Here is a 17,478-nt window from a genome sequence, read left to right as displayed (position 1 = left end):
GGAAAGTTCATAGCATTAAATGCTTATATCAAAAAGACAGAAAGAGTACAAACTGACATTCTAAGGTCACACCTCAAGGAACTAGAGAAACAAGAACAAACCAAACCCAAACCCAGCAGAAGAAAGGAAATAACCAAGATCAGAGTAGAATTAAATGAAACTGAAACAAACAAACAAACAAACAAAATACAAAAGATAAATGAAACAAAAAGCTGGTTCTTTGAAAGGATAAATAAAGTTGATAGACTATTAGCAAGATTAACCAAGAAAGGAACAGAAAAAATCCAAATAACCTAATTAAGAAACGAAACAGGAGATACTACAACTGATACCACTGAAATGCAAAAGATCATTCAAGGCAACTATGAACACCTTTATGCACGTAAACTAGAAAACCTAGAAGAGATGGATAAATTCCTAGAAACATACAACCCTCCAAGTTTAACTCAGGAATAATTAGATACCCTGAACAGACCAATAACAAGCAGCAAGATTAAAATGGCAATTTAAAAATTAACAACAACAAAAAAGTCCAGGGCCAGAAGGATTCACAGCAGAATTCTACCAGACATTCAAGGAAGAATTGATACCAATCCTTTTGACACTATTCCACAAGATAGAGAAAAAGGGAACCCTCCCTAATTGATTCTATGAAGCCAGAATCACCCTAATACCAAAACCAGGAAAGGACATAACCAAAAAAGAAAACTACAGACTGACATCCCTGATGAACACAGACATTAAAATCCTTAACAAAATACTAGCTAACTGAATCCAACAACATATCAAAAAGATAATCCACTATGATCACGTGGATTACATAGCAGGGATGCAGGGATGGTTTAACATACACAATTCAATAAATGTGATACACCACATAAACAGAATTAAAAACAAAAATCACATGATCATTTCAATAGATGCAGAAAAAGCATTTTACAAAATCCAGCATCCCTTTATGATTAAAACTCTCAGCAAAATCAGCAAACAAGGGACATAACTCAGTGGATTAAAAGCCATCTATGACAAATCCACAGCCAACATAATACTGGATGGGGAAAGTTGAAAGCATTCTCTCTGAGAACTGGAATGAGACAAGGATACCTACCCACTCTCACCGCTCCTCTTCAATATACTACTGGAAGTACTAGCCAGAGCAATCAGACAAGAGAAAGAAATAAAGGACATCCAAACTGGTAAAGAGGAAGTCAAACTGTCACTATTTGCTGACAATAAGATAATTTACCTAAAAAACCCTAAAGACTCCTCCAGAAAGCTCCCACAACTGATAAAAGAATTCAGCAAAGTTTCCGGATACAGGATTAATGTACACAAATCAGTAGCTCTTCTCTACACTAACAGCAACCAAGCGGAGAGTCAGATCAAGAACTCAACCCCTTTACAATAGCTGCAAAAATAATAAAATACTTAGGAATATTCCTAACCAAGGAGGCAAAAGACCTCTATAAGGGAAATTACAAACACTGCTGAAAGAAATCATAGATGACACAAACAAATGGAAACACATCCCATGCTCATGGATGGATAGAATCAATATTGTGAAAATAGCCATACTGCCAAAAGCAATCTACAAATTCAATGCAATCTCATCAAAATACCACTATCATTCTTCACAGAATTAGAAAAAAAAAATTCTAAAATTCATATGGAACCAAAAAAGAGCCCACATAGCCAAAGCAAGACTAAGCAAAAAGAACAAATCTGGAGGCACTGCACTACCTGATTTCAAACTATACTATAAGGCCATAGTCACCAAAACAGCATGGTACTGGTATAAAAATAAGCACATAGACCAATGGAGCAGAATAGAGAACCCAGAAATAAACCCAAATACTTATAGCCAACTGATCTTCAACAAAGCAAACAAAAACATAAAGTGGGGAAAGGACACCCTTTTCAATAAATGGTGCTGGGATAAATGGCTAGCCACATGCAGGAGAATGAAACTGGATCCTCATGTCTCATCTTATACAAAAATCAACTCAAGATGGATTAAGGACTTAAACCTAAGGCCTGAAACTATAAAAATTCTTGAAGGTAACATTGGAAAAACCCTTCTAGACATTGGCTTAGGCAAAGATTTCATGAAAGAACCCAAAAGCAAATGCAATAAAAACAAAGATAAATAGCTGGGGCTTAATTAAACTAAAGAGCTTTTGCATGGCAAAAGGAACAGTCAGCAGAGTAAACAGACAACCCACACAGTAGGAGAAAACCTTCACATTCTATACATCTGACAAAGGACTAATATCCAGAATCTAAAACAAACTCAAACAAATCAGCAAGAAATAAAACAAACAATCCCATCAAAAAGTGGGCTAAGGACATGAATGGACAATTCTCAGAAGAAGATATACAAATGGCCAACAAATATTTGAAAAAAAGCTCAACATCACTAACGATCAGGGAAATGCAAATCAAAACCACAATGCAATACCACCTTACTCCTGCAAGAATAGCCATAATCAAAAATCAAAAAACAGTAGATGTTGGCATGAATGCAGTCATCAAGGAACACTCCTACACTGCTGGTAGGAATGTAAACTAGTAGAGCAGCTATGGAAAACAGTGTGGAGATTCCTTAAAGAACTAAAAATGGAACTACAATTTGATCCAGCAGTCCCACTACTGGGTATCTACTCAGAGGAAAAGAAGTCATTATAGGAAAAAGATACTTGCACACTCATGTTTATAGCAGCACAGTTCACAATTGCAAAATCATGGAACCAACCCAAATGCCCATCAATCAACAAGTGGATAAAAAACTGATATATATATACACACACACACACACACACACACACACATATATATACACACACATACACACATATATATACACATACCATATATATTATATATTATATATACCATATTATATGTAATATGTATTATATTATATATAATATATTACATATCTAATATGTATGTGTGTGTGTGTGTGTGTGTGTGTGTGTGTGTGTGTGTGTGTGTGTGTGTGATGGAATGCTACTCAGCCATGAAAAGGAATGAATTAACAGCATTTGCAATGACCTGGATGAGATTGGAGAATCTTTTTTTTGGGGGGGAGGGGACAGAGTCTCGCTCTGTCATCCAGGCTGGAGTGCAGTGGCGTGATCTCAGCTCACTGAAGCCTCAGCCTCCTGGGCTCAAGAGATTCTCCTGCCTCAGCCTCCTGAGTAGCTGGGACTACCGAAGACTCTTATTGTAAGTGAAGTAGCTCAGGAATGGAAAACCAAACACCATATCTTCTCACTGATACATGGGAGCTAAGCTATGAGGATGCAAAGGCATAAGAATGATACAATGTACTTAGGGGACTTGGCGAGAAAGGTGGGAGGGGGCAAGGGATAAAAGACTACAAATAGGGTGCAGTGTATACTGCTCGAGTGATGGGTGCACCAAAATCTCAGAAATCACCACTAAAGAACTTACTCATGTAACCAAACACTACCTGTATCCCAGTAACCTATGGAAAAATAAAAAATCAAAGATTTGTTGTCAGATTCATGCAAGGTTAAATCCAGTCGCCTTTAAATTCCCTTCTGCTCTCAAGTCTGATTCTGTATAGTTCTCAGATTTCTTCCTAGAGCTGATACACCAAGATCATGTCTGCGGTCCTTCATTAAGTTTCTCAAAGTATACTATAATTTACGACTTATAATCTTAATAAAATCATTCAGTGGTTATTTCACAATAATTCTGGCCAAGATCTGGACAGCGTAGTAAAATGAATATTTGTTAAAAGTGAATAATTTAGAAAGATAATGTTTCTTCAGTGTTTAAACGTAAAAAAAAAAAAGTTTCATAAATGTGTAGATAGAACCTTCCCCTTCTTTCTCAGACCCCAGACACTGACATATAGGCCATCAGATCATACCTGTATAGTATGACCCTGAAAACAATGGGAGTTTCTTCAGAATTTACTGGAGGAGAACACCTTCAAAGAGGCTGAAATACAAACAAGAGTTGAGTTTGTGATGGCACATGATATTCACTGATTTGGGATTCTTGGTAAGCAGGTGGTAATTAAAACCATGGGAAACACTGGAATAGGTAGTGTGTACAAATGAGACGTGAAAGCAAGCCAAGGACAGAATATCAACATTTAAGAGGCAGACAAGGGTGAAAGTCTAAAACAAGCGTGAAAAGAAATAAAAAAGTTGGAGAAAAACCAGGACACTTTTGTCTTGTAAAGAGAGGTTGCAAAAGGAGTGAATGGTTAAGAGAGCCAAATGCTACAGAGAAGCCAGGTTAATTTTTTTTTTTTATTTTTTTTTTTTTTTTTTTGAGACGGAGTCTCACTCTGTCTCCCAGGCTGGAGTGCAGTGGCCAGATCTCAGCTCACTGCAAGCTCCGCCCCCCGGGTTCCCGCCATTCTCCTGCCTCAGCCTCCCGAGTAGCTGGGACTACAGGTGCCCGCCACCTTGCCCGGCTAGTTTTTTGTATTTTTTAGTAGAGACGGGGTTTCACACTGTTAGCCAGGATGGTCTCGATCTCCTGACTTCGTGATCCGCCTGTCTCGGCCTCCCAAAGTGCTGGGATTACAGGCTTGAGCCACCGCACCCGGCCAGAAGCCAGGTTAAATATAGAATTGAAGATACTTGGATTTGGCAATAAGGTGACCTTATAGAGCTTAAACAAATTAATTATGATGGAATGGAAAGAGAGAAAGTAGCAGCAGAGAGACAAGGTCAAGGGACACACTTTTTAGGATGGGAGAAATGACTATGTTTTAGATTGATAAAATGGAACAATTAGAGAAGACATTAAAGAGGCAAAAGAGAGAAGCCACTGAACATGGGATTAAGTGCTCAAAGGAAGAAATAACCTTGGATGGAAAGACTGAGACTGGAGGGGAGGGAAAAGGGTGAGCACAGAAGCAGATGAACCTGAGGATATGCCTCAGGAAGTGGCAGGGAGCTTCTACCTGAAAACCATTCTTTCCTTTCTAAAACCACTTGCTAAAAACATGACGCAAAATGCTGAGTGGATGATTCTCTTCCTTAGAGGGAAGAAGAGCTGTCAAAGATCTTGATCAGAACCAAAATTCTCATATGTTAGGGTAAATGAACAAGGATTCAGAACATTGATTGGAAAAAGCTGTGAACCTTATCTACTGAAATACAGGAATAACCTGAATAATAACCAATGCTAACATGTGGCAAATACCTCTTCAAGTAGCTGCTCTATTTCTTCATATGTCAATAATGTAATTTTTCTGCCTTTGATATTAGAAAGGAGGCAAGAGCATGTGTTGATCCACTCATAACATTCTTTCTGAGAAGAGATAAAAGATTACAAGCAGAAAAAACCAACATATTTATTCACTCACTGCTATTGAGGAATTGCTAAATACAATTCCACTAAACATAACTATATTCAATTGACTTTATATCAGTTTAGTTCAAAGATATGTGCAGAGGTGACTGGGTATTAACAAAGACCTAAATCATATTATCTCTTATTGACAGGGTTTGGGATCTGGGTTGTAATGGGACAGGGAGTAGTGAAGTGCCATAAAAACAGATACAAAAAGATTGTTTTATTTACTAATGTCTAAATGGCCTCCTAATAAATTTTATGCAACTGAACAGGTCAACTGTAATTGCGTAATAACAATAGAAGTAGTAAACACCTACCTTGTACTTAATTATATGTCAGACTCTGTTCTAAGCATTATGCATATATTAACTCATTTGATCCTCAATATGAGACATTACCTATTATTATCCTCATTTTTTAAGATGAGGAAACTGAGAAATTGAATAGCCAAATGTCTTGCTCAAGGTCACAAAAATAGTTAAGTATGATGTCTGGATTCTAATCTAGGTGGTCTGTGCTTAACCACTAAAAAAAATCTCTCTACTGCTAATAAAGTGAATGAATAAAGATTTGAGACACTTTTGGAAAAGATGCTCACCTTTTATCTATTGAGATATGGGAAAGGTCTATAGCAGGTTTTAATCACCTAAGGTAAATAGTTAAACTATATTTACTTTACCAAGATCTCCTAACAGCTAAGAGCTGGTTTCAGCGTTTAAAAGGTACATTATTCCTTATTAGTTAATAAAAGCCCTGAGAACTAGGAAATGTTATCCTCTCTGGGAGCAGAGATCTGATCACTCTAGCCAAAAAACAGCAGCATGTGCTGAAATAATGACCCACTGTAGGCTCCCGAAATCAACCATGATGAGCAGTAATATACATTATATTTCTCTCATTATTAGCCTTTTTTTCAAAGACAGGATCTTGCTCTATTGCCCAGGCTGGAGTGCAGTGGAGCAATCTTGGCTCGGCACAACCTCTGCCTCCCGGGTTCAAGGGATTCTCCTGCCTCAACCTCCTGAGTAGCTGGGAGCACCCACTATCATACCTGGCTAATTTTGTATTTTTAGTAGAGATGCAGTTTCACCATGTTGGCCAGGCTGGTCTCAAATTCCCGTCTCAGCCTCCCAAAGTGCTGGGATTACAGATATGAACCACCGCACCTGAACCCTGTCCAGCATCATGCAAATCTCCTTGGCTGGAAAGGATCTCAAGAAACATTAGCTGGTGGGAAACTCTCACTAATGTCATCCAAATATCAGTCTAGTAGGTCAAATGCTAGAATGTGGCACAAGCCACACAGCATTACCATAGAGCCGCATTAGACAAGGCTTCTCTGGAAAACCATCTTCTTCTTTTCACCTTGTGGGATATGGATGAGGCCATAGAAATCCCAAAGTCTGATGTCATAAAGATTCATGTACCACAGAGGTTTGTCTAGATCAGGGGAAGACGGTAGCAGTCCAGGATGGTGATGAATTTGAAATAAAAATAACCTTCATGAAGACGGAACTAACCATTTTTTTAAAGAGTACCTCAGTATGGTCTGCTGAGCCCCCTACCATAAATTCGCTTGATATACTCTTGAGAGGCCTCAGGCTTAGAGAAGAGGCATATACATTTTCTTAGCAGAAGAAGGTCTTTGCGTAGGCTCCGTTACAGCCTTACCTCTGGTGTGAGAGCAGATTCTTAGCCTCCTCTGATAACACTCCCCCAGTTTATTTATCTGAAATCACTAGAAAACAGTTATTAAGTGAGAAAGAGTTTAACAGAGGACCAAAGTAGCACTAGTGGAAAGTGTAGGTCCTCAAAGAGATGGTCAGGTTACGGGCATCCAGTCAGGGGCTGGGGTGGCACAGGCAATGAATGGCCCATAGCACAAGGCTTCTACAAAATCTCATCTGGATGGTTTTATATAAGTCCCTGAACCCTTAAGTTCCCTCAGGAAGGGCTCCTCATGATAGTGTCCTCCGTATGGCTATATCCTTAACTTTTACAGGGAGATACACCTCAAAACATCTTGAAATCCTCATTCCAGATTGCCTTTATCTGAAAACCTGGTCTCACCACACAGAGCTCTCCCTCCTTTTAGGTAAATGAGGACTAAGTGTGTCATGGAGCTGGCCAGTGGGTCTCCACCACCATCTGTGGCAGGTCCAGCCTGCCAAAATCAGGATCCGCACCACATCCTGGGGTGGACAGAAGAAGGGGCTAGTCCCAGCAGGTATGAGAAGGTTTGAGCACATTTCTAGATGTATAGTGTGGGCTCCAAGAGACTGCTTGGTTCAGAGGTATATCAGCCTGTTGTGAAGAACCCTTCTGAAGCCTTCCCAGAACCAAAATGAGAACTCAGACATTTCATTCAACTCTTAGATGAGAAGTGACATACATATACCTATAGTAGCACATTTCCAAATAGTAAAATATTATTGCTTCCCTGACATGTACCCTAACTGTTCATGGTGTTTTAGTCTTATAATTTTCTACCACATGAAATTTGCTATTTTAAATTTGGATTTAGCACCTATATATTAATATATAAGATTTATTTTCTCTATACTCATCTGGACTTTTTAAAGGACATTATTCACTATGTGAAATAAAATGGGAAAACTTTCAGTCATTATCTATGCTCTTATGCTGTTTATATAGCGTGGGGATTACTCTACTGCTTGGGAGTCTGAAAAAACCTGTGTGAGGAATCCAGGCATTATTTTTAGCATTTCTAAAAATTAGTGCATCCAATTTTTCACTGAAAGTTGGCCAATTTTCTCCTTCAAGTATTAATGATACTTACTTTCTATTTTCCTAGAAAAGTCTCCACCTCCTAGAGATTTAAAATTTATTAGCAAGCTGTACATAAAATTTTTTATAACACACTGTTTAAAAACTGTGAGATCTGCCATACACACAGAGACATAAAAATGTACATATGCAGTTTAAAGAGAGAATTGATCCTTATATTCCAGTCTTCATATGCCATAATATTCATAATAATTATTCTACTATTTATGGACATTTGAGTTGTTTCCAGTTTGGGGATACTTCTAGGAATAATTTTGGAATATTCTTTTTTTTATTTTTATATTTTTAGATGGAGTTTCGCTGTTGTTGCCCAGGCTGGAGTGCAATGGCACGATCCTGGCTCACCGCCACCTCCACCTCCTGGATTCAAGCGATTCTCCTGCCTCAGCCTCCCAAGTAGCTGGGATTATAGGCATGCACCACCACGCCCAGCTAATTTTGTATTTTCAGTATAGATGGGGTTTCTCCATGTTGGTCAGGCTGGTCTTGAACTCCCAACCTCAGGTGATCCACCCACTTCAGCCTCCCAAAGTGCTGAGATTACAGGCATGAGCCACTATGCCTGGCCAGAATGTTCTTACATATGTCTCTTAGTCTAGAGCACTTGTGTAAGAGTTTCTCTGGTATATTGACAGATGAATAGAATTGTTTGTTGCAAGGTGTGTTGCAACTTTAACAGATAATGTCAATTGATTTCCAAAGTGGATGTACAAATTTATATTCTTACCAGCAGTATAGGAAGTACCTGTTGCTCCTCCATTCTTGTTAACACTTGTATTGCCAGACTTGGCAATTTCTTTTCTTTTTTTTTTTCTTTTAGATGGAGTTTTGCTTTGTTGCCCAGGCTGAAGTGCAATGGTGTGATCTCAGTTCACCACAACCTCTGCCTCCCAGGTTCAAGTGCTTCCCCTGCCTCAGCCTCCCCAGTAGCTGGGATTGCAGGTGCGTGCCACCGTGCTGGGCTAATTTTGTATTTTTAGCAGAGACAGGGTTTCACCATCCTGGCCAGGCTGATCTTGAACTCCTGACCTCAGGTGATCCACCCACCTCGGCCTCCCAAAGTGCTGGAATTTCATGCATGAGCTACCGCACTCGGCCTAGACTTTGTAATTTTTGCCAATTTGTTATGTAAGTAATGATATTAGTTTGTATTTCCCTTATCACTTATGAAATTGAACAGCTTTTCATAAGTATGTCAGCCATTTGGATTTTCTCCTTTGTGAGGTATACATTCAAGCTTTCTGCCCATTTTTCTATTGGGTTGTGTATTTTTATGATATTGGTTCCTAGAAGGTCATTTTATATTCTGGATACTGGTCCTTTGTCAGTTATAAGTATTGCAAATACATTCTCCCATTTTGTGGATTGTTTTTGTTTTAATGGTACTTTCTTGATAAAAATCATTCTTAAATTTAAGGTAATCAAAACTATGAACCTTTTCCTTTTGAGTTAGTGTTTCTTATCTCTTACTTTAAAAAACATTTTCCTACCCCCAAGATCTGAAATACTGTCTTCTAACAGCTTTATAATTTTGACTTTCACATGTAGGTTTCTAGTCGATTTGGAATTGATTTTTGTGTGACGTACAAGTCTAATTTCATCTTTCCTATATAGATAACCAATATTCCTAGTTTTGGGGTTTTTTTGTTTTGTTTTCTTTTAAGACAGAGTCTCACTCTGTCGCCCAGGCTGGAATGCAGTGGCGCGATCTCAGCTCACTGCAACCACTGCCTCCCGGATTCAAGCGATTCTCCTGCCTCAACTTCCCGAGTAGCTGGATCTACAGGCGTGCACCACCATGCCTGGTTAATTTTTTGTATTTTTAGTAGAGACGGTGTTTCACCATATTACTCAGGATGGCCTTGATCTCCTGACCTCGTGATCCGCCCTCCTCAGCCTCCAAAAGTGCTGGGATTATAGGCATGAGCCACTGTGCCCAGTCCCCTAGTATTTTTAATTGGAAAGTTCATCATTTCCTCATTAATTCTATATGCCATCCTTATATAAAAGGCCATAAATTTTTGGTTCTGTTTTTTGATTCCATTGACACAGTTGTCCACCTTTGAACTAACACTATGCTGTGTCAGTTTAGCTTAACAAGAAGTTTAAAATATGAGAGGATGAGTCTTCTCACCTCATTTTCAAGAGTGTGTTAGCTATTCTTGATTCTTTGAATATCCACAACAGCTTTTAGAGACAGTTTGTCAAGTTTAAAAAAAAAAAAAAAACCTGTTGGAAACTTGATTGTGACCCTAGATGAGTGCTGTTTAATAGAACTTTCCACAGTGATAGAAATGTTCTGTGTGTGCATGGTCCAATATGATCCCTGGTAGCAATATGTACTACTAAGCACTTAAAATATGGCTAATATGACTGAAGAGATAAATTTTTAAATTTAAATTAATTCAGCTGGGCATGGTGGCTCATGCCTGTAATCCCAGCACTTTGGGAGGCTGAGATGGGTGGATTACTTGAGGCCAGGCGTTCAAGACCAGCCTGACCAACATAGCAAAACCCTGTCTCTACTAAAAAGACAAAAATTAGCCAGGCATGGTGGCCTGTGCCTGTAATACCAGCTACTCAGGAGGCTGAGGAACTAGAATCTCTTGAACCCGGGGGGTGGAGGTTGCAGTGAGCCAACATTGCACCAGTGCACTCCAGCCTGGGCAACAGAGCCAGATTTTGTCTCAAAAAATAAAAATAAATTAATTCAAATATAAATAGCAATATATGGCTAGTGGCTACTGTATTGGACAGGACCACTACATTCTCCTCTCTCTGAGGAAAATTGACATCTTTACAATATAGAGTCTTCCAGTTCATGAACATGGTGTATCTTCCATTTAGGTGTTTTAATGTTTCTCAAATAATGTTTGAACTACACTCCAGAAAGGAACTGATCAACTTTTATTAGATTTATTCCTAAGTACTTTATATTTTGAAATTATCATAAATATTACTTTTTGTATTTCATTTTAGAACTACTTAATGCTGGCAGGCATTACATATACATACATATACACACACACACAATGTACCCTGCAATTAATGGCAATCTATATTTATATATACACACACATATATATATTATATATATGCCATTAATTTTTTATTAATTGGGTTGTATCCAGTGTACCTATAGATACATTACAGAAGTTATATTACTAACTTGCATTCCTAGAATAAAGTTAACATGTTCATAATGTATTACCCCTCTCATTTACTGCTGGATTTGATTTGCCTGTATTTTGTTTAGGATTTTTGTATTCCACATGAGACTGGTCTGTAATTTCCCTTTCTTGCACAATCCCTTTTGGGTTTTTGTATAAAAAGTATTCCCTCTTCTTTAGACCCTGAAAGAGTCTGTATAAGAATAGAATTATTTATTTCTTAAATGTTTGATAGGGCTTGCTGTTGAAGCTGTCTACACCTAGAGCATCCTTTGGGGGAAGATTTTTGACTAATTCCTTTAATGGTTATAGGACTAGTTGGGTTTTTAATTTATTCTCAAGTCTTCTGGGTTATATTTATTTGTCCATTTCATCTAAGTTTCAAATGTTTGTGATAATGTCCTTCATAATCTCTTCCTACTATCTTTCGAATATCTGAATCATCTGAATTACACATACCTGATATATTTTTTTGCATCTTTTTGTCTTAATTAATCTTGCCAAAAGCTTCCCAATTTTACTCTTTTAGCAGACCAATTTTGGGCTCTCTTGATCATCTTTTTAGTCAGGTTTAATCTTGATGCATGTGTACAATGTGTAAAGATCAAAGCAGGGTAACGGGGGTATCCATCACCTCAAATATATATCTTTTCTTTGTGTTGGAGACAGCCAATTCTTCTCTTCTAGCTATTTTGAAATATACAATGAATTATTGTTAACTATAATTTCCCTAATGTACTATTGAATACTAGAACTTATTCCTTCTATCTAACTGCACTTTTGTACCCATTAGCCACTTTGGAAGGCAGTTTGACCGTTTCTCTAAAAGTTAAACACACATTCCATGTGACTCAGCCATTCCATTCCTGGATATCAACCGAAGAGAAGTGAAAGTATATGTCTATTCAAAGACTTAATATATGAATATGCACTGAAGTTATCTAGTAATAATTTAAAACTGGAAACAACTCAAATGCATATCAACAGAGACTAGATAAATAAATTGTGTCTATCCACACAATGAAATACTACTCAGCACTGAAAAGCATAAGTAGTTGATGAAAACAACAATATGAACCTCTAAGTAATCATGCTTAGTGAAAGAAGTCAGACAAAAAAAGAGTACATTCTTTATAATTCCACTTTTATAAATTCTAGAAAATAAAAAATAATCTTTGGTGTTAGGTGGTAGATCAGACACTGGTGACAAGATGAGGCTGGAAGGATACAAGAAGAGTACAAGGAAACTCTGGGTGTGTTTGACATGTTCCCTATTTTTAGTTTCTATTAACCATTTTTATGAGTATATGCATATTTTAGAACTTATAAGATTGTATTCTTTAAATATGTGAGTTTATTGTACATCAATTGAACCTCAAAAATCTGATAAAAACAAACAAAACAAAAACAAAACTAAGGGGAAAACAGTTATTACCTTCAACTTATCCACCTCATAAAGGTCTTCAGTAGCATTTCTGTGTGAGTTAGTGGATTTACTCAGAGCCATTGCTGTTGCCATCCCTTCGCAACAACTGCAAAAAGAGGGAAAAAAAGAAAAAGAGAACATACACACTCAGCATAACGTATTTATTGTTGGTTCTTCTTCTAAGTTTAAAATGTTACAAATCCAGACACAGTGGAAGTTCACCATAATAACTCAGCTACTGACTCACCAAGGAGAATAATTTGTCTCCTCAGTTTCTTACCCTTGTCCTCCTTCTTCCTTCCATCCCTCTTATTCTTGACCCTTGGTAATATTGAATTGAAATGAAGGGAAAATTTGCTTAGATTGTAAGAGCTACTTTCTGAATTTAAAGGAATCATAGCATCAAGCTTGCATCTTAGATTATAATTTTCCAGACTTCATCTTTATTCAGTGGAAATCCAGCTTTTCAGATATCAGGGCTTGTGGGTTTTTTGTTTTTGTTTTTGTTTTTTCATTTTGTAAAAAGATGTTTTGGTTGGCATTTAGTGAAGCACAGAAAAGTATACATTCAGGGCCAGGCATGGTGTCTCATGGCTATAATTCCAGCACTTTGGGAGGCCGAGGTGGGCGGATCACTTGAGATCAGGAGTTCGAGACAAGCCTGACCAACATGGTGAAACTCCGTCTCTACTAAAAATACAAAAATTACCCAGGGGTGGTTGTGCACTCCTGTAAATCCCACCTACTCAGGAGGCTGAGGCATGAGAATCTCTTGAGCCTAGGAGGTGGAGACTGCAGTGAGCTGAGATCACACCACTGCACTCCAGCCTCGGTGACAGAAGAAAACTCTGTCTAAAAAAATACATGACAGCACAGAGGAAATTACAATATTCTTCTTAAATCCACTCCCTCACCAGTATGTGCAAAAGTGTAAGATGTGTCTTATTTATGCAAGAAAGTGAGTCCTTTTTTCCTAATTCTTACTCTCACATACACACACTTCTCATCCTGCCCATGCTGACAGTTTTCAAAAGAAAACCCAAAATCTCATATTATAACTGGTCATGGTGTTAAAGCTAGTTGAAAAACTGAACTAGTATTTCTTTCAAGGTTTTAAAATAACTCCTATTGCTACTACTTCACTGTCTCTTCTCTGTTTTATGCAACATTCAATTCTTCAAAAGAGCGACAATAAAATAACCAGATAGCTTCACCTGCTCAAATAGCGGGAGTATTGGTACAACTTCCTTGTCAGTTCAATCGCATCTAGCTCTAATCGTGCAACTCCTATATCGTGTTTCTCACCACTTTCGTCCTCCAACTTTAGGAGACAGTCTTGATCAGTAAAGTTGGGTATCATTAAAATCAGCAAGTTTACCATCCACTGGATCATAGATATATGTAACTCATCCATCTGTTAAAAAATGAGTATAATACAAATGACCCACTTTAAGTAAATCAAATAGTAAAAACCACACCAAATTTTAAAATAGAAATGATCGTGCCTGTGTCCAACTTTCAACATTACAATTCTTAATGAAATCAAATCATCAGCTAGTATGACCCTATTTTCTTTTGCTCACTATACAACATTAAGCAACTCTCTTTTTTTATTGATGTTTATTTAATTTTTTTGAGACAGGGTCTCAAAAAATCTCACTCTGTTGCCCAGGCTGGAGTGCAGAAGCATAATCACAGCTCCCTGCAACCTTGACCTCCCCAGGCTCAGGTGATCCTCCCATCTTAACCTCCTGAGTAGCTGGGACTACAGGAACACACGCCACCATGCCTGGCTAATATCTGTATTTTTTGTAGAGATGGGCTTTACCATGTTGGCCAGGCCGATCTTGAACTGCTAGGATGAAGCAGTTCGCCCACCTCGGCCTCCCAAAGTGCTAGGATTACAGGCGTGAACTACACGCCCAGCTACTAATCTCTTCTTTAGCCTGGTCATAGATAATAACCTATTAAAGCTACAATTCTCAAATTGTACATCAAGGCATTCCAGGACTCCATAGCAAACTCGCAAGGATGCCATAGGATTTTAAATTGAGGGAAATAACAATGATATGTAACATCTGCCAGACACAGCATGAACTTAACACAGTTCACAGTTTTCAACTTTAGATGCACTGTATTAATTTTGATGACATCATATCTTTTTGAAACTGGTTTGATTGGTGGTTGTGTGATTAAAAAAACAAGTATTGTGTGAAAATTAACATGCAACAGAAAATGAAGGTGGTAACATCCAATCTGATTCCAAGGTCAGAGAAGCTGTACCATGGCAACGAGTACATGCCTTACATTGGTAAGCGATATTGAATAAATGAGAATAAAATAAAAGGTTTTTTCTTTCAACGTATGTGTAGTACTTTTCCAAATGGTTAATAAATGTTAGGACATTAAATATTTAGTAAGCGGTTTGAACCTACCTATTTAATAAACCTACTTAACTGTGAGATATTTCTTTTGACTTAGGAGTGTGAAAATATTGAAACCCAAAGGGCACTGTGAATACAGAAAGTTTGAGAACCTCTGCATTACAGTATTTGCTGAGGCTGGGTCCCAGAAATAAAATACAAAAAACCTATATGCAAAAATCAGACACAACATACTTGTCAAATACCCTACTCCCTTTCTCTGTTTAGTTCTGGAGTATTTCTCTAGGCTTAAACATGATCTACTCTGAGAAGACTTACTAGTTTCCACTGGCTTTAATTTGCTCCCCTTCCCATGTTTCTACAGTACTTTGTACATATCTCTATCATAGTCATTTGCATGTCTGTCTCCTCAATTCACCTGTCTGTAAGACATGAGCCATCAACTTATCCCTGCATACCACACACAGTACTTACCAGGGAGTAAGTGCTTAACAAATGTTTCTGGAATGAATGAATAAAAATAAAATCCAATACTAAAACCCAAACTTCCTGCTTCTTGATTCAGATGGAAAAGTTGTTAATGACCTAAAGCAATGTTGATTAATGTAGTTGACACCTGAATTTACATATCAGGAAAAGGGGCAAACTTTCCTGAGAAAGAGTAAGAAAGGCAAGTCTTCTTCACAGGAAAAACATACTACTTCCTTACATATTCTACTAGCTATGTCCCTGCTGCTTCTCTGTGAAAGTGCATAAATTCCCAACTATTCTTTCATATACCAACAGCCTAGATTATACTATCATTGAAATAACTCATTTTTGCTTACATAAAATATTAATCAATCCTTGGACTATCCTTAGGAAATAAGCACAAATAGATATCTTAATTTAAAAGTTACATCAGAGAGATTAAATGGTAGAATCAAGGTCAAACAATAAACTGTAGGTAAATTTAAAATTAAAATAAATTAAAAATAAAGAATATCTTTTACTTTCTTAAAGCCATGTCATTCTTTTTAATGAGATGGAAAGTAAATATAATTTTTGTACTAAAATATAGATTTACTGTGATTCTTATATAAAATTCTTAAAAGAAATTTTAAGATGAATTAACTGCTTTTCTTTTATGAAAAGACTTCTTCCAAATTTACTAATCTTTTCAGGGATAACAAGTGATTAATTAGCCACTTCTTAGCTGATATTAAGAAATAAATAGGCCAGGCACGGTGGCTGACACCTGTAATCCCAGCACTTTGGGAGGCTGAGATGGGTGGATCATGAGATCAGGAGTTCGAGACCAGCCTGGCCAAGATGGTGAAACCCTGTCTCTACTAAAAATACAAAAATTAGCCGGGTGTGGTGGCATGCGCCTGAATCCCAGCTACTCAGGAGGCTGAGGCAGGAGAATTGCTTGAACCCAGGAGGCAGAGGTTGCAGTGAGCTGAGAATGCACCACTGCACTCCAGCCTGGGTGACAGAGCACAACTCCGTCTCAAAATAAATACATACATACATACATACACTCACACACACATACATAAAAAGCAGGCCAGGCATGGTGGCTCATGCCTGTAATCCCAGCACTGTGGGAGGCCAATGTGGAAGGATTGCCTGAGCTCAAGAGTTCGAGACCAGCCTGGGCAATATGGTGAAACCCCATCTCTACAAACACACACACACACACACACTTAATTTGTCCCTTCCAAATATATGTGAAATTTAACAATGAGCAAAAGACACTTACACTATGGAGAGGTCATTTTGAAAATGGACAGGAGGAAATATTTCCATCTTGGTGTGAGTTTGTTGCTAAAAATGATACATAGCTCACCTTTTAAAAGTCTAAAATCTACATATATATAAAAATCTGGAAGTATGTTTCTCATCTTTTTAAACATCTTAGAAATACAGCATTTCAACTGACTGGGAACACTTTGTTAAAATATAGGAATGCTATACTGAATAATGTTTTGGACAACTGTAAGAACAACTGATTAACATTATGATAGATGGAAAAAATTACTAGTTAATTAAAAAAAAACTTTTGCATAACTGATGGATGGAATTGAAATTTCTTTTTTTTTTTTTTTTTTTTTTTTTTTGAGACATGGTCTTGCTCTGTTTCCCAGGCTAGAGTGCAGTGGCACAATCACAGCTCAGTGCATCCTTGACCTACCAGGCACAAGTGATCCTCTCACCTCAGCTTCCCAAGTAGCTGTGACTATAGGTGTATGCCACCACACCTGGCTAATTGTTTTATTTTTTGTAGAGGTGAGGTCTTGCTGTGTTGACCAGGTTGGTCTTAAATTCCTGGGCTTAAAGTAATCCTCCTACCTTGGCCTTC

The 17,478-nt window shown here is 37.7% G+C and overlaps 1 protein-coding gene across 1 annotated transcript in view; it reads right to left on the bottom strand.

Annotated features, from left to right (window-relative positions):
- Positions 1-17,478, bottom strand: part of AXDND1 (axonemal dynein light chain domain containing 1) — a 192,144-nt gene that overhangs the window by 51,312 nt on the left and 123,354 nt on the right. The window contains exons 19-21 of the mRNA XM_011951123.1: positions 13,965-14,164; positions 12,760-12,856; positions 5,194-5,301 (exon numbers count right to left, since the gene is read on the bottom strand). Of these exons, the coding sequence (XP_011806513.1) occupies positions 5,194-5,301; positions 12,760-12,856; positions 13,965-14,164 (405 nt within the window). The remainder of the gene's footprint in view (positions 1-5,193; positions 5,302-12,759; positions 12,857-13,964; positions 14,165-17,478) is intronic.

Source organism: Colobus angolensis, unplaced genomic scaffold (genome assembly GCF_000951035.1).
Source record: "Colobus angolensis palliatus isolate OR3802 unplaced genomic scaffold, Cang.pa_1.0 Scaffold315, whole genome shotgun sequence".
Classification (NCBI taxonomy): Eukaryota; Metazoa; Chordata; class Mammalia; order Primates; family Cercopithecidae; genus Colobus; species Colobus angolensis.
Note: the sequence above shows the minus strand (reverse complement) of the source record. Positions and strands in the feature narration are given on the sequence as shown.